The sequence below is a fragment of the Xyrauchen texanus genome, chromosome 15, assembly GCF_025860055.1.
Source record: "Xyrauchen texanus isolate HMW12.3.18 chromosome 15, RBS_HiC_50CHRs, whole genome shotgun sequence".
Classification (NCBI taxonomy): domain Eukaryota; kingdom Metazoa; phylum Chordata; class Actinopteri; order Cypriniformes; family Catostomidae; genus Xyrauchen; species Xyrauchen texanus.
This window is the reverse complement of record NC_068290.1, coordinates 9834585-9858846: the sequence shown is the minus strand read 5'-3', so window position 1 is coordinate 9858846 and position 24262 is coordinate 9834585. Positions and strand designations below refer to the sequence as shown.

General features: G+C 36.9%; 1 protein-coding gene across 1 annotated transcript in view; it reads right to left on the bottom strand.

The window, feature by feature from the left end:
* Positions 1-1089: 1089 nt before the first annotated feature.
* The window catches only part of si:dkey-22o22.2 (neural-cadherin), a 216671-nt gene continuing 193498 nt past the window's right edge, over positions 1090-24262 (bottom strand). Inside the window, exons 20-33 of the mRNA XM_052143327.1 lie at positions 22459-22643; positions 21764-21999; positions 19669-19946; positions 19335-19549; positions 17981-18108; positions 16307-16434; positions 15710-15833; positions 14032-14212; positions 13431-13597; positions 13083-13347; positions 11702-11882; positions 11279-11532; positions 7582-7739; positions 1090-4268 (exon numbers count right to left, since the gene is read on the bottom strand). Of these exons, the coding sequence (XP_051999287.1) occupies positions 3771-4268; positions 7582-7739; positions 11279-11532; positions 11702-11882; positions 13083-13347; positions 13431-13597; positions 14032-14212; positions 15710-15833; positions 16307-16434; positions 17981-18108; positions 19335-19549; positions 19669-19946; positions 21764-21999; positions 22459-22643 (2998 nt within the window). The 3' untranslated portion in view covers positions 1090-3770. The remainder of the gene's footprint in view (positions 4269-7581; positions 7740-11278; positions 11533-11701; positions 11883-13082; positions 13348-13430; positions 13598-14031; positions 14213-15709; positions 15834-16306; positions 16435-17980; positions 18109-19334; positions 19550-19668; positions 19947-21763; positions 22000-22458; positions 22644-24262) is intronic.

Below are 24262 nucleotides of genomic sequence, written 5' to 3'. Positions count from 1 at the left end.
TTTGGATCTTTGGCCAGGCAACTCCCCAGATCTTAATCCCATAGAGAACCTGTGGTCAATCCTCAAAAGGCGAGTGGAGAAGCAGAAGCCTACAAATTGTGATCAACTCAGAGCACAAATAAGGCAAGAATGGCTCGCCATCAGTCAGGATTTGGCCCAGAAGCTGATATCCAGCATGCCAGATCGAATTGCAGAGGTTATGAAGAACAAGGGCCAACACTGTAAGTATTGACTCTTTGGGTATATTGAGTATTTTTGCCAATAAAAGCCTTTAAAATGTATGAAATGCTTATAATTGTTTTCCAGTATAACATAGAAATATGTGAAAAAATAATCTACAAATACTGAAGCAGCAAACTTTGCAAAACACAAAATTTTTGTCACTGCCAATACTTTTGGCCACGGCTGTAGAAACATCCAAAATTGACAGTTTCGAGGGCACTTCGTAACCAGGAGTTACTGCAGTAGGTAACTCTGGTATTCCACGCATAGGCCTACAGAAAAATAGCATACTATACAGTAAACATACTGCAGAAATAGGATCAATAATATGGTATTCCGAACATGGCCTATAATGTTTATGAGTAAAGTTTGAAATGGCATTACTCTTACTATTTTTGTTGTTTATAATATATATAATATAAATATGGCTGTATAAATATATCAAACTAATGACGTCATGATGTGAAGGTTTAAATAAACAAGTAATAGCTAGAATATTAATTTACATCTCCACCGCATAATGCTTATAAAAAATATTTAAAAAGAATTATATATCAACAAGTAAAAAAATTTACTTTTATGACTGGAAAGTGGAAAAGAATATACATTAAAAGGCAACTATATGAATGACTTCTTGATTACTAACAAGATATGACGTAATTGGTCTAAAGAGAAAAAGAAAACAGCCTGTAATTACTGCAAGCCACCACAAAGAGGCAGTAAAACTCCACAGAATAATGTCCCTTTATATTTTTTAATATGTTGAGTGTCACGTTGATGTGTGCTCTGTTGGACTGGGAAATTACACATAATTGCTTTCAGTTTGAGGACAAAAGAATCACACGGAGAGTGATAGCTCAAGGAAAACATTTCATTTATTAAAATTCATATACAAAAAGGAATATCAGATGTTAGGTTCCTAGAAAAGTATTAATTTATATACATTATTTACACGGCTTGGACAAAGGCTCTATAGCCAATACAAATGAGCAGACAACAAGGCTGTGATGTGCTGTAAGGAAAATTCAATGTCATCTATCAACCCTTGTGGCAATGACCTCATGCTCTTGTTATTAGCTTCACAAGCAGCATGAACTGACCTTGCTTGGTCTTCTCAGGCCAGCTTGTGGAAAAGGAAGTGGCCATGTGTGAGCTGACCTCAATTTGTTTCTTTATATAGGTTCAGCCATTTATGATAAACATACAGTTGACAAAAATTGTGTATGTAATTTACAGAGATTTGAGGGGTTTACCTTGCCAACCTAAACGAGAAACCACCTCTTATGACTTAATATACAAAATATAAAGGTTAGACATTTTTGCACATGGATATTCTTGATTTTCACATCAATAAAAATAGAGCTATACAGATATTTTGTAAGTATATTGCAATTTAAAATATTTATAAGCGTTTTTGTGATTGTATCTGCGCTGCGTCTGTTGACATTAATTGTTTTTTGAATTTTTTAAACTTTCACACAGTGGATTCTCAACCCGGCCCATTATTCTGATTTAACACACTACATTCATCTGGTAGTATCCATGACAATGTCACCATGTTTTAGCACACCAGAATCAGAAATGGTTGGCATTATGACACTATGTCCCACTAAGAGAAAGTATGGAAGCCCTGAACCACAAGGTAAAAATTTTCACTAGGTGAATTTTGTTTTATGCATCTTAGTTTTTCTCTGAGCTTATGTCCTACCAAAATTAATAAATATAAAACATCTCTGCTTTTGTAGTTCTCAGGAATAAATTTATTTTTTAACAGAATTTATTTTGAAAAGTTTTTTTCTTGGAATTCTTTTCTCAGATTTATTTTTTTCCACTAAAATTTTTTTCATTTAATTATGTTTTATTTATTTTTTTTCCTCAAGAGGCAACACATACTCAAGAAAGCAAAACATTCTTGTTTGTAAATCAACAGTCCCCTTGTCATCATTAGATTTCCTGCTTACTGATAGTGGCACCTGGAGGCTTAGGTTGGCACCGCATGCTAATTTTAGAGCAAAACATTGTCAGAGGAAAAAAGTATTTTTGATTTAAAAAAATAAAATATATATATATATATATACACACACACACACACAAGTTATATGTGTTTTTTATTTTATTTATTTTTTGACCCGAGAAAAAAAACTAAATAGGAAAAAAGGAACAAAGGCTCCTAAAAAAAAAAAAATAATAAAAAAAAAATCACCTAGTGAAAATTTCCCCCCACCCCCCCACAATGTGGTTCAGGGCTTCCATAAGAAAGAAAAGAACCCCAACACCACCAGAAATGCCTACGTAATGAATATTCATGGCAGATGTTTTAATTTTTAATTCAGCCACTGACAGAAGGTAATATGCACTCTTTGCATGGGCAGATTTTTGATTCATTGGCACATCAGTCACCTCTGAAGTTTCTTCATAACCCTCTTTTGGCAAATGTATGCTTCCAAATAAAAATTCAGAGGTGGGCATTCATCACTAGTGCAAATGGGTCCATTAAACAGGATTGTTTTTGTCAAGTGTAGAATTGCAAAACATTATGCTCTGATCGTAAAACTGCTGAGAGTAATGCTGCATTCCATTCAAAGTTGGATTTGAAATATTCCTACTTCAGATTTCCAACAGTATAACAATGTTCTGTCGTTCGATGCTTGGAAGATGGCATATAAAGTAATAAAATGCCAACTTTCTAGCATTTTATTATATGCAGACATCTGCTAAACAGGTTGTATGATCATGAAAACACTTGAAATTTGATTAGTTGATGCACCTGATGCAACAGTGAAGTTTATCTCCACAGGTCATGTTCGTGTGAAATCAAACACCCACATTTTTGCTAAATTGATGTTGTAGATTTCTGCACAAGGTGGGAGTCTGACGATAAGCGAGGTTGCATTGCAACTTTACAAAAATCTGAATTTTATAAATGGAGTTGAATAGAATGCAGCATTTGAGTCACACCAAACATGTTTTTGCATTTTTTTTTTTAAACATCCTTTCTATGTAAATGTGCTTGACAGATGCTGTTTTATCAGTGTTCTGTGCAGATGCACAGTCTTGAAAGGATCTTGAACTATTAAATATGCACCTCGAAACACCTGCATTTTGTTCCATTCGTTGCCTAGCTTTTTTTTTTTTTTTTTTTTTTACGCAGGAACATGTTTGATCTGAACAGCCCCTTAGTCATGTATGCTCACTGAAATGCACCTTGTGACACATTGGATTTAAATCCATACCATATTTATAATGACAGGACAAGTGGTGGTTTGCTGGCTTTGTTCCCTATTTTAAGAACATCTCAGAGAAAAAAAATAAATACAGTACATTGAATATTTCACACAAACAGCACTCAATAAATAAAACAAAACAATTCTCCCACCCCAGTTGCCCCTCACCTTTAAAGCTTTGTGAATGTATCACAAGTGTACAGGAACATAGTTTCATAAGATATATATATATATATTTTTTTTTGTGTTAAAACTTGAACCCAATAATGGCTGTAAAACACAAACACAAAGAAATGCTGGGCTTGAAGTGTTGGGATTGTCGAGTTATTGATGCTGTTCCAGGCTCTGGTTTACAGGGAGAACCTGGCTTTGGCTTTGCATCGTATCCATATAAGGGATGCCCAGCTCTGGTCGGCGATAAAGTTCACTTAGGCCTTCAAACTTAGAGCCCCAGTGCCGTAGGGAGTTGTAGCTGAAATTCTCCTCTGAGATGGTTGATTCCAAAGAGCTGAGGCTGCCAGCAGTGGAGCCTGTTCCCTCAATGCTATACACATGATAGGTGTCCATGGGGAAGGCCAGGCTGTCGTTGTCGGCCTCCCAAATGATGCGTGACACGTAGCTTTTGAAGTCCACGGAGCATTGGACAGTGCAGTTGGCGTGGTGGTGGTAGGATAGGATAGCTCCATTTGTGATGTTTCCACAGGGGTGGACCTCCTCCTGGGAGCCCTGGGAGGACTTGATGAGGGGGGCGGTGGTGCAGGATGAAGACTGGGACAGGCTGGAGCACAACGGCCTCTTCAGCTCTGTGATGTCATAGGCATTCTGTTTGGCACATGAGGAGGGTTTCAGTTGCGTGGAAGTATCAGAATGAAGACTTTGATCAATGCCGATATTGACAGGTGAATTGGTGATATACTGCTGTTCAATGACCTGTTTAGAGTAATCAGCATTGTCCTTATATCTAATGGCATTTAGCATTTTTTGTCTGAGGTTTAAAACAAATTACAATTGTCTTACCCTCATGTCATTCCAAACCCCGAATTACTTATGTGCTTTAGCACTAATAAGAACCCAAATTGTTGCAACTGTGAACAAACTTCTCTCAACCAAGTATATTTTAGTTTTGCATTTTCAGATGAGTTTTTATTTTAGTACAGTTTTCTAATTTGCTATACATTTTTGTTTTAGTTTTAGTGAATATAGTTTTATAAACATCAAAACACTTCCAGAGTTACCCAAAAATGAAGCAGTCAAAAGGTGTTATACTCCATTCATCTACACATAGGTTAGTCACTTTGCGCATCACTCTCAGCCTTTACACCGAGTTATCGTTTACATTTTAATGCAATCATGGGATTAGTTTGTGTCAAGAGCAGCATTAAAAGTTTTGGACGAAGCCGAATTACACAGTCTATTGGACATACCAGTCTCAACAAACAAATTTACAAATGTGTTTTCGCATTCCTTATATTCAAGTGAACTTGTCGCCCAAACGTCAATCTTTGGAAACATGAGGCGAGAATCTGATGTTTCAAAAGTTGAGAGCTACTAGCACCAGGCTTCATTCAGGAGTATCGATGATACTCTTCCTTTCCGCATATTTAGCCATGTATAGTATGTACGCATCACGATGGTTGCTCTGCAAATGCACTTTCAGGTTTGTGGAATTTTTTCCAATTTCAACACCACAATTCATATGATTGGAACTGAAAATGCATTCGCTATACGTTTCCTACCAGCCATCCTTTATGCTATATCGCCATTTGCAGGTCAGATTATTCCACTGCGTGATGAGTGAGTGCACAATGTTTACGAAAACAATAATTTATTTTTGATAATTGTTATTCTACTTAAGTTAGTATTTCAATAGCTGTTGTTAGTTTCGTTTAGTTTTTCATTTACCTTGCAATGTTTATTTCATTTCAGTTTAGGAAAATGTTTTTAAATCCATAGTTTTCTTCTTAGTTTACAAATATAACCCTGCTTTCAACCACTCATGAACACATAATGGACGTCAAGATTTTCACAGTAAAATTATTTACATTTTTGATTATTTATCAACAGAAGCTATTGTATGTGTTCAGAAGACATGGAATATAATGCATGAGTAGCATGGACTACTTTTATGATACAATCCCAATTCCGAAAATGTTGGGACAGTATGAAAAATGCTAATAAAAACAAAAAGGAGGGATTTGTAAATTACATTCATCCATTGCTATATTGAAAACACTACAACTGAACATTATATTATGTTTTACATTGTGAATTTCATTTATTTATTTATTTATTTTAATGTACAGTCATTTAAAATCAGATGATTGCAGGTTTGAAGTTGTCCTGCTGAAAATCCCGGGACATCCTGGATGGTGCTTGATAGCAGTATACGCTGCTTCAAAATTTTTACATATCTGTCTGCATTAATTGTGCCCTCACAGATGTGCGAGTTACCCATGCCTTGGGCACTGACGCACCCCTGGCATATACAGACACTGGCTTTTGGACCTGATGCTGATAACAGCTGGGATGGTCCTTTTCCTCTTTGGCCCGGAGAACATGACGGCTGTGTTTTCCAAAAGCTATTTTAAATGTGGACTCATCGGACCAAAAAACATGGTTCCACTGTTCTAATTTCCATCTAAGATGAGACCGAGCCCAGAGAAGTCAGCAGCGCTTCTGGACAGTGTTGATGTAGGGCTAACATACTAAAGTCTTAAAACTTACATTTATGGAATCAGCAGCAAGTGGTGTTGACTAACAAAGGTTTACTAAAATCCCAAGCCCATGTTCATGATATCCATTACAGATGAATGATGTTTTTTAAGACAGTGAGGTCTGAGGGATCAGAGATTGTTTTTTTTTTTGTCTTGACCTTTACACACCGACATTTGACCATATTCCTTGAAACTTTTAACTATATTGTGCACTGTAGAGGGTGAAATGCCCAAAATCCTCCCAATTTATCTTTAGGGAACATTGTTCGCAATTTGCTGGATTATTTGTTGAAGCATCTGTTGGCAAATTGATCTAAAATGATCCTTGCTCTTGAAGGACTAGGCTGTTTTTGGAGTCTCCTTATATACTATGAAACGATTGTCTTACCTGTTTAACATCTCCTGTTTCATATTGCCTTGTTAATTTAACTCAAATTGTTATTATTTTTAAATTGCCCTTAGCAAACTTTTTTGGAGCGTGTTGCAATGATCTGATTTGAAATTACTGTACATAACAAAATAAATAAAGAAAAATGAAATTCACAAGGTAAAACATCATATATTATGTAGTTCTAGTGTTTTCAGTTTAGAAAAGGGTGAATATAATTTACAAATCACTACTTTATGTTTTTATAAAAAAATGTCATACTCTCACAACTTTTTGGGAATTGGGGTTGTACGTTTAGGCCCTTTTTAAGCTTTAAATCCACTGCCACTTTATTAGGGAGGAAAGAAAGTCATATAGATTTTGAATGACATGAGGGGGAGTATATTATGACAATTCTCATTTTGGGTGAACTCTCCCATTAAAGTTGGTCCAGCTATGCTGGTCAACTAGCATGGTCTTCCTGCTAAAGTTGGTGGACCAAGATGGTCTAGCTAGTCATGCATGGTGGGGACAAACCAGCTGACCAATACCCCATGCCAGTGTCCTAACCACAACATAAATATATTTTTATAAATATGTCTTTCCTAACAAAATAGACCACCAACTAGCTGTTCCAAACCAGTCACTTATATTACTGTATTTTCACTCAAGTATCAGGCCTATTAATCAGATTGTTGATTTTCTCTTTTTGACATGATTTGCCAATAGGACATTAACATCTTTTTTTGGTCCTGAAACAAAATCATATCAGTTAATCAGAAAAGGGTGAGGTTACAGTTAGGTTGGGATTAGGGGCTTGTTATTCTTGTCAATCATTTACATTGACCTAATATTTTCCTCTAATTTAAAGAGTAGTTCATGGATTGACAGTCTCAGAAGCGGAGACAACTGAGACTTGTCCTCCGCCACCCAGGTTGAGGCGAGTAACAGTGCCACCACGAAAAAAGATTCTGATGGAAGTAATTCCCCTGACCTGAGTTTATGTGACGGTAAATCAATATCTTCCCCTGGCTGGCCTGTATTAATGCAATACCTGGTCCTGCTCTCCTCCTCCCTCCTCGTTGTAGTTGAGGATGTTTTCTCGGATGTCCTCCCAGCTCTCGTGCTCCGCTGGGATGTGGTATACCCCACGTTTCCGGAACTTATTACGACTGCCCTTCTGGTTCCAAACGGTCACTGCCACGAGCACGGCTACAGAGGGCAAAGAGAGAGTGAGACAAAAAGAGAGGTTAATGCAAGAGTAAATTTAGCTTTTGTGATTTTTTACTCCATGACATGGTTTACGGTATAATTTCGGTCTATCAAAATATCCAGGTTCCCATGCTTTTCAAAGCACATTTTTCCAGGACATTTTATGTGCCCAACGGGTGTAATATTTAAGCAAAAAACAAACACATGAGAGGTCATGATGTATGTATACTATGGTTATTGAATGGTTATTTTTTCTGAATTGATCACACACACATTCATTTTGAAGCACACAGATTATATATTTATTTAATTAAATCACAGCCTTTTGCAGTTTAATAATTACACTAGGACATATCACAACTTTAATTTGATTATTTGTGCATTTACACATTCTTTTTTCATCTCAAATATGTCAAATTCCGAAACATTCCGCGTTTTATAGTTAATACAATTTTTATGACTGGATTCAGTGATTCTGTCCCCGTTTTACACATAAAGGAAATCATAGGGACCTACATGTGGTAACCACGGTATAAGCAGACTCGTTCATTTATTATTGAAAATTAATTCACATCACGAGGTGTAAAGGCCGCATCACCAAGCTATCACCTCGGGTTGTGGACTCATATTCAAAATAATCAGCAGTCTCGACCGTTGTCTGAGGTTTAAAACTCAAATGTTTTTGTAGTTATCACAACAGTAATGTATGAACTATTTAGTTGGAGCAAAGCATAGATGACAGCAGATGAGCAGAGAATGTTCATGACAGTCAACTGTTGACGTTGTTTCTTAATGTGCAACCACCGGCAGTGACAATACTATATGAATTTGTATATTTGACACCTAAACCTAGTCTGTAACGTTACCATGTTTTTGTACATGTAACAAAAATCATGTTAGCCATGCAGTCAAACAGCTTTAATATACTTAAATATTTTCCTGAACAAAAAATTATTTTGTAATAATATGACTCTTCCATGACTGGAAAATACATAGCAAAATTCCAGGTTTTCCAAGATCCATGGGAACCCTGAATATACATGTTTAATGAATACGGGTTGCAAAGGTTTAAAATTGTATAATACAGTCATTTTTTTACGTCATTTTAATTAGTTTTGGAGTCATGAAAATGTATTTAAGTTTGTCTCATGCTTTATGTTAGTTTTATTTCACTTGACTAAATGCTTTCATTTTATTATTGTGTAGCTTTTATTATATTTACAACACTGGCAGTTTCACACTGGTTTATGCTGTAAGTGCTGGTCTGGTGGTATCTAGCTGATGGACCAGCATACTCATTCTATACAACTTAGTTTGTATACTGTAGTTGCTCAATCAGAATGGTCTTTCTGTTGAAACTGCTTGACCAAGATGGTCTTGCTGGTTAAAAGCTACTTAAGCCCCTGGACTAGACAAAACCAGCAAACGAGCACTCCATCTTGGAAATACAAGATTACATTTATGCAGTTTTATACATTTTATCCAAAGTGACAAACAGTGCATTCAAAGTGTACATATTATTTGTCCATATGTTCCCCTGGGAATCAAACCCACAACCTCAGCCTCATGCTTTAACCACACTCCATATGCTGATGACCAACTAAGAAACAAAAGGTTTATTACACTACACCATTTGCTCTCTCTCTCTCTCTCTCTCTCTCTCTCACTCACTCACACACACACACACACACACACACACACACACACACACACACACACACACACACACACACACACACACACACACACACACACACCAAAGATTGCCCAGCATTAAATGGACTTGTGTGTATTTCTATATATACATATATGTGTGTGTGTGTGTAAGCATCATGTAAGCATGTTTCTGTGGGTGTAAATGTTCAGAAAGTCAGGCAAACTAAGAGAGAATGCTCTCTCTCTAAGGATTCAATCCTCTATCACCAGCTTTCTGCTGCCTTCTTTTGGCGGTACATGGATGGCAGGATGTCACTCTTCAATTAAAGGCTGATCAATCTGAAAATAACCCACCAATCTGCTGCCAGATTTCTCTGAAGGCATCTTTCCTCCACCGCAAGCCCACCCAATCCTATTATATGGCAACACTTTTCTAATTTTTGCTTCACTTGATGAGTGATTTCTTCCTGCCTGTATCTAGTAATACCTTAATAAGAATTTGTGTGTCTGTCTGTGATGTGCCTGATCGGGTGTCAGAGCTGGCAGAGACGCCTGGAGGGCACTGCCAGCCTGTCACATCACCAATGTACATGTCAGAGGTGCACACACATTCACATGACCTGCCCTGTCATTCTTACCTCTCTTTCTGTGATTTCTGTATTGACATTCTTCTTAAAAGATGGACTCAACCAGAAAATAATCTGCCATAAGCTTAGAATCGAACTGCAGTGCACCTTACTGACCTCTACCTGAATCCCTTGGTTAAAGAATGGACTAGACTCTTAAAATGGAATACGCAGGTAATAAATGAATTGCATCATTCATCAGTCAAATAACAATAGACAATGCATCTGATTGTACTTCTGCAGTTAATTAAGAATGAAAATTCTAAGATTTTAGTCATTAATCTTACAATTAATACAATATCTTTTTGTTTAAACATTGGCGCCTAGAACTTACTTAGTTTACTAATTTAAATCTTGTCTTGTACTACGCATAAATAACTAATATTGACATTATATTCATGCTATTTAGCTAGAGGGGAACTTGCCCCCACAGTGTTTTGTGTTCCTTGCCACAGTCACAAATTACATAACTTGCTCACTGGGGTCTAAATATAAATATAATTATTTTCAAATATTTATTTTAAGGCACAATTTACAATCATGTTTTTTTTTTTTACTATTATGACTCAAAGACATTACTATATTACAGCTTTTCCTTTGAAGCATAATTTTCTGTAAACCTGCTTTGAAATGATGTGTGTTGTGAAAAGCACTATACAAATAAAAATGACTTTACTTGAGTTAAAAGGACAGTTCACCTCCAAACTAAAAACTTAATTTACTCAGCTTCATGTCATTCCAAATTCGTATGGCAGAATGACAGCCTGAAATATGCAATGAAAGTGAATGGCGACTGAGATTACTGTCTAACCTCTTCTGTTTCACAGAAGAACAAAAGTCATAAAAGTTTGGAACAACATAAGGGTGGGTAAATGACTGGACCAGTAATTGTTTCTCTTTGATAAGACTTAATGGCAACTGGGGCTTGTGGCTAATGCTGCATATTTTACTGTCTCTGGGATTAACATACAACTGTCGTATTTCTCCCCAAAGTGGCAGTAGTGATGAGCTGTTATTTTACATTTGTTTGTAATGTACTGATGCAGTTAAATGATTCCTCAGATTCCTCAATTTATTGAACTATAACTGAAACTAAAACACAAATGAAAGGTAATGTTAGGAATCACATACTGAACAAACGTATGCATTGAAAGCCCTGTAAGTCTCTTTGGACGAAAGTGTCTGCAAAATGGATGTGTAAATGGTTTCACATTTCTTTGAATATTTGGGTGTGTTTGAGGATATCTTGATAGTTACCAAAGAAGACGAGCAGACACATGCTGATGGCCAGAATAGAGCTCGGACTGAGTGCAGCGAGATGGAGAGATTTGACCTGGCTGATCTCACACCACTGGCCCCTGAATCCCTCTGCACAGCGGCACTGGTAGCTCTTGGTGGAGTGGGCCTGGCAGGTACCACCATTACGACAAGTGGTGGGGCTGCAGGGAGAGGGGGCACAGTGCAAAAGACCTGTGACCTCATCCATCACCGCAACCTGATTAGCTGGACACCTGGAGCGAGTGACAGAGTCTTAGCACATCACAGTGATGAAAAAACAATATGTTGTTGAATCTAATGAATATAAAGCTCTTTATATCGACCATTTTAATTTAAATAACATTTAGACTCCAATATTGTTACTTTCCAAATTTACAATCAGTTTAATCTGAGAGCTCATACCTGCATTCATGTTTTCTCCACAGGTCCACACAGTACAGCGGGCTCAGGCAGGGTTTGGCACTGCAGGCATCAGAGTGGCAGCCAGCCACAACCCCACAGCGCTCCAGTACTGTACTAAACTCTGTGCCCTCACCATCCAGAGGCAGAGAGTGACCATTCAGCCTCACATCCCGCATACAGCCTGTAGGTAATACACACAGTTCAAATGTGCCTTTCAAAGCTATAGTCTTTATTCTTTCACATGCTGTATTTTGCGTACTTTTAATTTATAAGTTACTGAAGCTACCTTCTAAAGCATTTTAAAGGGATAGTTCACCCAAAAATGAAAATTCCCTCATCATTTACTCATATTCATGCCATCCTAATTGTTTTTGACTTTCTTTCCTCTGAACACAAACAAAGATTTTAAGAATATTTCAGCTCTGTTGGTCCATACTATGCAAGTGAATGGTGACCAAATCTTTGAAGCTCCAAAATTCACATAAACGCAGCATAAAGGTAATCCATACAACTCCAGGGGTTTAATATATGTCTCCTGAAGTGAAGTGATCACTTTGGATGAGAAACAGATCAATATTTCAATAATCTTCTACTATAAATCTACACTTTCAGAATGTGAAAAAAGGACAAAAATACTGATTTATCACCCACACTTATCACCTCTGAAGACATAGATTTAACCACTGGAGTCATTTGGATTACTTTTAGAGCAGAAATATTCTTCAAAAAATATGTGTTTGTGTTCTAAGAAAGAAAGTCATAAACATCAGTTATGGCATGAGGATGAGAAAATTATGAGAGAATTTGCATTTTTGGGTGACCTATACCTTTAAAGGTGCACTAATTATTTTTGGTGTGTTTTGCTGGCTCTTATTTGTGTTCCTTAACAAATAAAATGTATTGGATTAAATACTGACACCTATCTGTGGGGATGCAGCAGCAAGCAAAGCAAAATTAAAGGTTTACAGTTACTGATACAATTGTAAAACAATATTTAGTAGCCATAACAATAGTAGGCATTTTTGTCATCCATGCTTGGCCTTATTTATTCCACAACCATAATCATGTGAACTCAACTTGAGGGGTGACCACCCTTATGTAGAATAAATCAACATTTAGGCCACTGATATGATTTCAGTCAGTGAGTGAACCTTATCATCTTTGTCAAAAGTTAGTTAATTTATTTGGTGTAATCATTTTAATGGGGAGAAAATGCTTAATGCATTTTTTAGAATTGGACAGAGTAACTATAGTTGAATACTAAGCTTTAATCATCCAAACAAAGAAAAGAAGCTAAAGTTTGGAAGATAAAATACAAATAGCTTGGAAAACCAAAAAATAAATTACAATCATGATGGTAAAGTGCAGTGAGAAACTTCACCTTGAAAGTCTCCATGGATATTTGGAGTGCCACTGTTTCCCAGAATCACACTGGAGGGATGAACCACTATTTCCTTCTTCTGACCCAGGATACCTGTGACCTCTCGTGATCCCCCACCCTGCTCCAGTCGCAGAGTAAAGATGTTGTCATGGCGATGAAGGCTAACCAGGACCCATTGTCCATGGTTTACACTCTGGCCTTTTAGGTTCAGAGAATTGGCACCATCCCCAAGGTTAGCACGGACACTGAGATACCCATCTACTACCTGAGAGAGAAAAAAATGCCTCACATGACACTTTTTTTTAAATTTAAATATATATATATTTTCTTTATGTGAATATTACTCACTTCCAGGATAATGAACTCGTTGGAGTTGCGAGAGGCCATACTAAGCAGGCTGCCTGTAGAGGAGCGTGTCCTGAGCAGGAGGTGAGCTTCAGTCTTGCGTGGACTTCCTCCTCCTCTCAGTTGGTACCTGAGCACACTTTCCTTCTCAAACGACCACTCAGGAAGAGCTGTAACACACATAAAACCATTTCAGAATGCAAAACTTTGTTCTAACCAGGCACGACATGATAAAGTTCTTGTTTTCAATTTCTGCTGCAACACTCTTAGTAGTCCAGCACAGCATGAAAGCTCATTGGTCTAAAATCCTACTTCATATAACTACATTAAATCACATAATATGTTCTGATGGGCTGTGCTTGTGTCTTATTCAACTGCAGTTTCACATTCAGTGAGGACAGACTCTTATCACATAAAGTTACACACTTGTCCTAACCAGGCACAACTCAACTTTCTGTTCCCAGTGAAAGCAATTACTCACCCACATGTTGATCTAAAACCATATAACTTACTGGTTTAAAAAGACATGTGGGTGAGTAAATGATGACAGAATATTTTATTCCCTACATGGTCATCAATATATAGCCCATAAGTGTGAACTTACCTTTGTCACAGTTGTGTCCGCTGTATCCAGGTTGGCAATCACAGCTGAAGGAGCCCCACTCGCCCAGGCACTTCCCATGGAACCCACAGGAGGGTCCTCCAGCGGTCAGACACACACCGTCGGTTAGGGCACATCCCGGAACACTGTTCTCACTCTCTGCTGCGCTGTTGAGGTCATACACCTGACAGAAACACAACCACACACACACACACACACACGAGAGAGAGAGAGAGAGAGAGAGAGAGAGAGAGAGAGAGAGAAAGCTCCGAGTCAGCACTATCTTGAAACTCATTGACCTGTATTGACTCTCTGTCAGAAAGTGGCTCAGGTGGATGTCTGGTCTGTCCAAACAAAAATTGTGGATTGTAAACCAAAACACATCCTTTCTGAATCTCATTCATGTAGGAAAATGTTTCACAGACACAGTGTCAAATACACTCATTCATAACATTTGTAAAATCAGTAAGTTCATAAAACATTCCTAAAACCATTGTTCTGTAAACAGTCACATTCAACTCAATACAACAATTTACATAAGAATGGTTTTACGAATGATTTGTCAGAAATTAATTCTGCTTGCGTTTCATGAATAATGCCACTAGAAAGCATAGCACACAGATTATTTTTTTTTTTCACGGTAGAAATATTTACGGTGCATTCGAAATTTGAAAATGATCTATACAAAATAGTATGCAAGATGTTTTCTTGCATCAGTTTTTGTTCTGTCTGACATCTTTAAACTTTGCGATGTATCTCACACATGAGCACAGCATCTTTAAGACGCTAACTCTCCAAAGGGGGTGCTATATCGTGAAAAAAGTTTATGCTTAAAAATGTTAAAGTCCCCGTATACATAAGTCCAGCATATGAGGTATCATTTGAACGCTTAGAATCTTTTCAGAGTCTCTTTTCAGAGACAACCATCAGTTCTCCATTTATGTTACATAAGATAACAAAATAAGGCATAAAAACATTACCGTTGCAAATTTCAAAATTTCTAAAAGTCTTTCACATAGCACATAAATTTACAAGTCATATATCAAATGAAAGCTCTCATTCTCAGGAATGTGACTGTATAGTTTATTTCCTTGCCCTAATACCAGAGTTCGAAAGATTTTCAAGAAAATCAGAAAGTGAAATTTGATTTCTATAAGTCATCAAATACAAACATCTCTTATATGCACTGATCACTGCTAAAACTTTATATCTTTACCTTTGGCAGTTTAAAAAAAAAAAAAAAACAACATATTTTTTCTAATGCTTGCTGCCATCTAGTGGAATGAAATAACACTTTTCAAAGTAAGGTAGAGTGATCAGTACCAGCATTACATGTTAACAAATAATAATAAAAAAAAATAAGTTTATCATAAGATTATAAACATACAATATGTTTTATGAATACTTTGAGTTAGTTTTTTGGGGGTTCCAAGTGATTCTGAAAAATGAGACCAAGTTTTTGCAATTAATCCACAGTATGTGTGAATGGTGAGTTTTTAAATTTGAGTGTTTTTAAATTTGAATGGTGAGTTAATGCAGGCGGCAACCCCAAAAATCCCCAGAGTTTAAGGGATTAAAAACACATCTCGAGACACCTGCGATTTGCTTCACTCCTCAGCGCTCTACCTTTTTTTAACGTAAGATCACTTTCTGTGTGAACAGCTCCTCAGATTGCATTTACCTGGCTGTCCACCACCAGGTTTCTTATGCATCCCACATAGCCCTTGTAATGTAGGTGTGACCTGTGGAATGAGTGTGTCTCTTTAACACCGCCCAGCTGGAGAGGCTGGTAGACATCCAAAAACCTGGGGAGAAGAATACATATGTTGCATAAATGTCCTCCTCTTTTCTTTCCTTTAGATTATTTTCAGAAAGAAAATATTGAAGAATGTTCATGCTGCTCTTTTCCATAAAATGAAAGTAGACAGTGACCAGAGGCAGTCAAGCTCCAAAAAGTACCATAAAAGGAACATTTACATTGATATTCACTAAAAACCTTAAACTCTGACATGGCTCAACAATCTTATTGGTGCTTGCACAAATTAAAGCACACCCCAAGAAGCATCACATCAGGTTTGACATCAGTGACATCAATGACTGGTCATCATACACTTTCATAACTAGGAAAAGAGCAGGTTTTCATTTTGGTTGACCAGACAAGCCAGTACCAAACCAGCATACACAACTTCATGCTGGCTTAAGCAGATCTTTTCAGCAGGGTATTTCTCAGAATATATAGGTATATAAAGAAACAATGTACATATATCATGTATTTTACCTCTCACTGCCTGGAGTCTCTCCAGAGACTTTGCACATTGACTGATCTGTCTCAAACATCTCCACTCCCAGACCTTCCACCTCGTTCACCACGGCCCCAGAACAGTGGTCCAGAATCATCTGTACTGTCTACACAAAACACCCACCCGCACACATTCCAATGATTCTTCTTCAAGGCAAAAGTGTTACACCACATCTAAGTGCAGGAGAGGTCACGTTTTAAAATTGAATATTTTAGACCCAAATCCCAGAAGGCAATAAAGATCACAATCTGATTAACCCCTGAGACCCTCAGGGGTATAACATTATTTGGATGGTGTGACAGCTTCATATCTAAGCGAAACTGAGATGAAGATGTGAAATTATAAAGTCAAACAAAAGTTCCTAAGGGAATAGCAACTGCCCAATGTTTAATCCAGGTTAAACAGGTTGTGTGCACTCTAAATGCTAGGGTATTCTTCATTTTTTTGTGTGCCGTTACGTCTCGGACATGGTCGGGCGTTCTAGCCTTTCAAAGTATACACTTTGTAATTCGTCACATGCACACTCCAACTTCTTTATGATACTCTTTAGTACAGTCAGGCGCATGCGCAGATGAGGCACACAGGTACGCAAGGCTAGAAAACCTAGGGGTGCATGCAGATAGTCTGCATAAACTGTGCTAATGATGAAAATTACTTCACTTTCACTGTGCGTGAGATGCAATGGCACACGGAAAACCGAAGTATACTTCAGCATTAAAGCCTAGAGTACACTTTGTTTTTTCACCTGCCTTTGTTTCACACACAGTCAAGCATTCTAGCTTATCAAAGTATATTTCATTGACCGTAAGCACGTGTGAACTCGTTTGATGCATGCGTACTACGACAGATTTGTGTTAGTCAATACTCAAATCAACTTTTGAAACATGGAATCATTTGACCAAACAACATGGCGCTGATCACAGTGGAGTTGTGTTTGGGAGAAACCCCAACAAAACTACATCTGGTAAGAAGCATAATTAAGTTAATCCAACTTGCCATTTTAAAAATTTGAGTGAAAAGCCATGCTGCTAAAGACAATGCACAATAATGTGTACTTTTTTCAAAAATGTTCCATAGAAATCCTCTATTTGCTTTGCATTATCACATTAAGAATCAGTGGGTTCATACAAAAGCTGAAAAATTTGCTTTCAGAGGCTTTTTATGTAGTTAGGATGAACATAAGGTACATTTCAAACTATTTTGATCCAAACTTCCCATCAAAAGTTCAGTTTCAGGCTGAAAATGATGTTTGGACCACTCAACATGCTTGGCAGAAATGGGACAATGGTAATCAGTACATAGATTAGAATGTATAATGTGTAATTTGATTTTAACATAGTTGGCAGTGATTGGATGATGCGGGCCATTACTTTGAATCACAATTAATTATGCTAATTTCTGATTCCAAAAATATGATAGTCAACACTCCTAGAAACCTTATAAACAATTTGATAAAAAAAAAATCTGACTTTCTATAGCTTGGTATTATTTAAAATTTCTCAACTTAGTCCCGCTCTCCACATAAAGATTTTTAGAATTTTTTTTTTTTTTTGCATGTTTATTAGGTGCTACTAATTACAAATCAAAAAGTGAAATGGAATGAGTACTCAGGAGGTTAAGACTTTCTCTACCATTTCCTATCTTGACTGTACCTTGCCATCACTAATGATGTCGAGGTGATGCCAGCGACGGTCTGTGACAGTGGCTCGTGCAGGCAGCTGCAGTGTCAGAGTCCCTGAGCCATGATTCACACTTAGTAAAGGAACTCCATTTTTCAGTTCTAATGAAAGAATGAGAGAGACAGAATAATGGAATTTATTAGACAAGAAGAGGTACAGAATATTGACGTAGGTGCCAACAGGTATAATCACTGTTAATCACTAAGAAACAGATGTCTAATTAAGTACACAGTTAAGTACATAGCACAGCACAATATATGGACATCAGCTCTGTGTAAACACAGTGAATTATCTTGTTATATCCAATTTTTAGGGCTTGTATTTGTATTTGTGTTCTTTTTTTAATGTTAAAATACTTTCTCCTTTCCCAGTTGAATGTACAGACATAACTAAGGCAAGCATAATTATTATATATACTAAATGTATTATACACACTGACCACACACATGTGACTTGAGAATTAAAAGGTGTTCTATGTGTGCTCAAATTGGTTTTGACCTCAGCAGTATAAAATGCTGATTCATAATCAATTTGTGGTCAGTTTCAAATTGCTGTCACTGCAGTTGAGGGTTTTGGCCCCAGTTCAATATAAACATGTAACTGATGATGTAAGCTTATGCAAGGCCACTGGAGGCTTGTTCCCTGAAATCATATAACCAGTTGTACAATACAGTATTGGACAAGTGGCACAGAATCTGAATGCGTGACCTTCACTGGTGACCTGGTGTCAAGATCAATGCTGACCCAAACCCCACTCGCACCACTGCTGACAAAATACATTTAAAAGCATCTATTATTAACGGCTCACTGCAGTCATGTTTGCTGCCATTGAATGATTTTAGTCACACAGTTAATTGGTAGGGGAAATAAATGTAAAGATGTTTCAGATGTTGAAGTTTAATAGGATTTCAACTGTACCTTAAGTATGCACACATTTGTACACAAAACATGCAGATGAACGTTTTCAGGCAGAAATTATGATAAATCTATAATTACAATGAAATCTTTCTAGATTTAGAATATAATTTAGAGTCAACACAAACCACAATCTTATACAAATCCCAGACTCCCAGTGGCCTTAAAAACACGGAATGTGTTCAACTGAAATGTCTGAATAATTAAGTGAGCCTACAATATTTTATCAGCAGTATGTTTGAGAGTAACAAAAAAGATAGGTTCTGCATAAAATTGTAGCCGATAATGTGTAGTTTAGGCCTATATGAAAGGTGTTTATTGCATTTAAACTGAATTTGAGAATGGTACAATTGGCTTTACTCAAAGATTTTGCTGTGCATGCTCTAAGGCAAGAGTGTTTTGTGAAACATACCCAGTGCAATGAAGTCCTCTCTTTCTTCTGGCTGAGGTGTTCCCATTGGACCATTGTAAAATAGCAGGCCACTGACTGCCTCTGTGATAAACTCCAGAGAGATGTGGCTCTGAAAGCAAGGCTTTATGGGAGGGAACCAGGCGTAACCATTGCCGAGAAAACTGTGTTTGGTCTGCTGGCATTCTGGCCCGTCAAACATGGGGGGACATTTACACCTACAACACAGCAGATTGGTCAATACTAAAACAAAAGTAAACTCATCTCATACTTAACCTACATTGTTCTACCTTACACAAAGAAAAGCAGACTTTCCTTGAATGGTAGTCCATATTACCTGTAACCCAATTCACTATTCACACAGGTGCCACCATTCAGGCAGGGGTTTTGAGGGTATGAAGAGCAGTGCAGATGAACACTCTCTCTGGCCAGGCAGCCACACTGAGCACTTGCTTTGGCTGAGACAGACACCAGAGAGACATTTCCATTGTTCAGTACTGTAGGGGTATCACTGAATGTCACTTTGCTAGAGCAGCCACCTGTCTGACCACAGCCTGCATAGGGGCACTCGTCCACCCCCACCTGTAGAATGGTCACACCCAGAGCCGACTCCAACTGAAATAGAAAAGGGAGATCCTTCTTAATTACTCTAGTTTAATTAATGTTACCACCAACATTTATTCCATTTTCTTATATTTGCTAATTGTTCCCGTTTTAAAATATTTTTTATGAACTTTTGCCTTTAAATGAGAGGATAGTAACAATTGGGAAACGCACATAAGCACAACTTTTGTTCTATTTTAAAAAGACTGTATTCTTATTTATTACTTTATATTTAATTTAATCTGTAACACTTTACAATAAGGTTCTATTTGTTAACATTAGTAAGCATGTACCAACAATGAACAATATGTTTACAGCATTTATTCATCTCAGTTAATGTTAACTTTCTTTTTTCTTATATTTACTTTAAAAATAATTTTTATGGGCTTTTTCCTTTCAATCGTAGGATAGAGTAGAAACAAGTGGGAAAATCACATAAGTGCAATTTATTTAAAGAGATTTATTTATAAATGTTTTGTTTTTATTTATTAGTTTTAATCTAATAGTTTTAATAAAATTTTTAACACTTAACAATAAGGTTACATTTGTTAACATTAGTTTACAACATTAGTTAACATGAATTTACCATGACAATACTTTTGCAGTATTTATTAATCTTGGTTAATGTTAATTTCAACATTCAACAAAGTAATACATTTTTTAAATCAAAAGTTGTAAATGTTAACATTAGATAATGCACTATGAACTAACAATGAATGAACAATTGTATTTGAATTTTTACTAGTATTAATAAAGATTAATAAATGCTGTAAAAATATATTTTTCAATATACTTATTATAAGTATTATAAGGTGTTTGTAACGAATGAGGCAGCGAGGAGACGCGGATCCAAATGCAGACTTTTATTAAAAAGGTAAACAGGCAAAACACAAAGGAAAAACCCTCGATGGGGAAACAAACATAAACGAGTAAACTTGGGCAGGAGAAACATTCCAGGCTTGACAACATACAACTACAGACAATGAGAAAACAAGAAGCAGGGCTTAAATACACAGGGAGTGATGACTAAATTGGACACAGGTGAGAACAATGAACAAAATGGCAGTGATGATGACAGGTGGATACTGGGAAGTGTAGTTCTTAAACAATAGACAAGTGAGACACAGGGCAGACAACAGAGGAACGTGACAGTGTTACAAATAAATTTTATTTAATTTAACTATTGCATGCTTACTCCATTTGCAATATTGTTAATTTACACTATATTCCCAGTAACTATTCAGGTTATAATAGTAAGCAATGTTAATTATAGGAAATCATTATTTAGATCACAAATTTGCCATTAATAGAATATTGGATACTTGCATTTATTCACTGACAGCTTTGGAATAATACAATCCAATTAATTTATTATAAACATTTTGCTGTTGTGTTAGTATGGATGTGTTTATGTTTTTTCTGTAATAACAGGGTCAATCTCAAGGGCAGTCCATCACATCCCTCAACAGCGGCTCTAAAGATGTCAGAGCAGCTTGCTGTGTAGTGTATCAACATGAGCCCAGTGAAAGCATTAGCACCACACTGTGCTGTGAAGAACCCCCACTCCTACATCTGATTTATAGACTGCTGGATTCTTTATTTTTCTCCATCCCAGCCTCCCTGCTTGCCTCCCTGGCCAAAAAGTGACAGCCCATCATCTCATGCCTTACATGGAAATGAAATATTCATTGACACTCTCGCAGTGTGCAGGTGAGAGATGCATGTAACGTTAATGGCTCCATAGTTTCCATAGCTGTGTCTATGTAAGAAACACAGGAGACTTGTATAGGTGTGAAAGTGTGCGTGAAAATTTTCTTTGTCCTTCTCACCTTGGCTTTATGCATGGCCACATAGCCGTGGAGTTTCTCCAGCTTGTAGTACGGTGAGCCGTGAGAAGTAAACCACACACTGAGGTGGTGCAGAGCTGACTGGCTTTCATTGGCCAGACTAAAGACATCTACGTTCTCCAGGTCTTTCTGTAAGAGCTCAGACAAGAAGCGCCGGAGACGCATGTATCGGCTCTCCACATTCGCAGATGCCCGGAAAAACTCATTTGCAGTCATGTCTGAACACAAAAAACACATACAAATATACTCTTAGAAAATGGGTTTAACACCACCAGAACTTATCACACAATGCAATATCCAATATTATTTATTAAAAGGATCATATACATTGTTTTTATCTTTTTCTTTTTTTGTCCCTGAGGTCAACTAATAATGTTAAACAAGGTTTCTTGCACAAAAACAGTCATAATTTTGTTTTTGCATTACCATTTGACACCCTCTGTGGTCATTTTCGACTGGAGAGGAAGTTTTCAGTTGTGAAATTTACACTAGGTTTACATGTACATAAAACAATATTTCAAACAACATCAAGAAAACGTCAATTTGTCATTGTATTAAACAACACTGATGAATATAATGTGCGTTTTAAGAATGAATAGATAAATGACAAAAATATAGCCTTACTACATACAATGGGAATTTTTTTTTTTTTCTTTTATAAAGGGAGAGTCACTCACTGGCCAGTCTGATAGACCCTGCATTCCTTAGTGCCTGTTCCTCCAGCTCCATCACTGTGACCTCAGCCGTGGAGATGACGTCAGGCCAACTCTTATCTGCCACCCTCACTTGCAGACTGTAGAACCCAGCCTGTGTCCCCTCTCTGATGCTTAGCTGACCAGAGTTCTGGTTAAGGCTGAACTGTCTGTGTGGGTTCATTGCAGCGGGAAAGGGGGCAAAAGGACAATAATTTTTTTTTAAATCATGATGTTCATTAGGATAATTTGCAGAACGTTCAATCTGCTGTTTTCATTGTAAATAAAGTGCATGGAGGTGAATGGTGTTGAGCTAAAAAAAAAACACAATAGAAGTATAATAAGTAGTTTATATGACTTGATCAATATAGTCTTCTGAAGACCTAAATGTAAGTTTTTATTTACTGAAATCTTGGCTTCTATTTGGTTTGATGTCAGTGATGCCAAACTGCATGGGATCTTGTGTCTTGGAAAAATTTTGTCTGTTTTCTCACATAAATCTTTCATATGTCTTTAGAAGACTTGGGATAGAGTACACATGTTGTATGGATTACTTATGGTGCTTTTTGTCATTTATGGAGCTCCACATTTTTCTGTCCCCATTCACTTTCAATGCATGGAAAAGAGAAGATTGCTGAAACAATGAGTGAAACTATGCCATATGCGTTTGAAACAACATGAGGTTGAGAAAATGAAGCCAGAAATTTTTTTTACATTTAATTTTACTCTATAATTTCGTTATACTAAGACACAGCTGAGGCAAAATGACTGTACATTAACTGTACAATAATCATTCTGAGGTTAATTCCTAGATCATTACACATGAAAGGACAGTTGTTCTGTGCACAGAAGGGATGCTGTAAAATGCCTCATACTGTATTATTAATGGCAGTGTGTATATCAGTGAAAGCACTTATGTCAACTCCTGTCTCTGTCTCATGTCATGAGTATGACAGGGACACCTCTGCTGCTCTGGATAAGAGAGATTCCAGGAACAACCTGGCAACACCAATCTCTCTCCTTCTCACACTCTCTTTCTTTGTATGCATACACTTTCTCCAAGTTTCCCTAATGCGAAAATTATCTTAAGTTTCTTTTAGGCATAAATCTCACTACATTTCCTTATTTTAATATTGTATTTGCCAATGGGGTAATACAAATTTATGTAAATCAAGATATATTCTCTTAAATCAAATCTAACTTTTTTTAAACTAAAATTAATGGAAACTTAATTGAAAACAAGACAAAGATAAGTGTAAACTATGGTAACGTATGAACACTTCGAAACGTGGAACAAGATTACATTAACCCAGGGCTTAAAAAGCCTGTGTTAGCACTTTCAAGTGTGAAAAGCAAGTAGTCTATGCATGAACACACTCCTTCACTAGGGGGATGAAGTACACAAACTGAGAACCTCAGTTAATTTAGCACTTCTATTAAATCAACACTTGTTTATGGCTCTTATAATATGCCTTTTGTTCTGATGCATGGTTGGCCATGTAAATAACTTAAGAAATTATGCACCAGGGTCACTAAACTCAAATTAGCCATCGCTGAAATTAAATTAAAACAACAGGAATACAGTTCCACTTTGATGGTGACCTTCAGCTCTGGTGCCAAATTAGGTTCTTAACTGTGAAGTAAGCAAATGAAAAACTGCTTGGATCGAAGCAATATTCTCTGTGCCAAGAGATGCATCACACTAGCTAGCACTAAACTGCTAATGTTTTAATGTGATAATTATTAAAATTAATGAGGGCAAATCCTCAACAACACGTTCCACGAATGG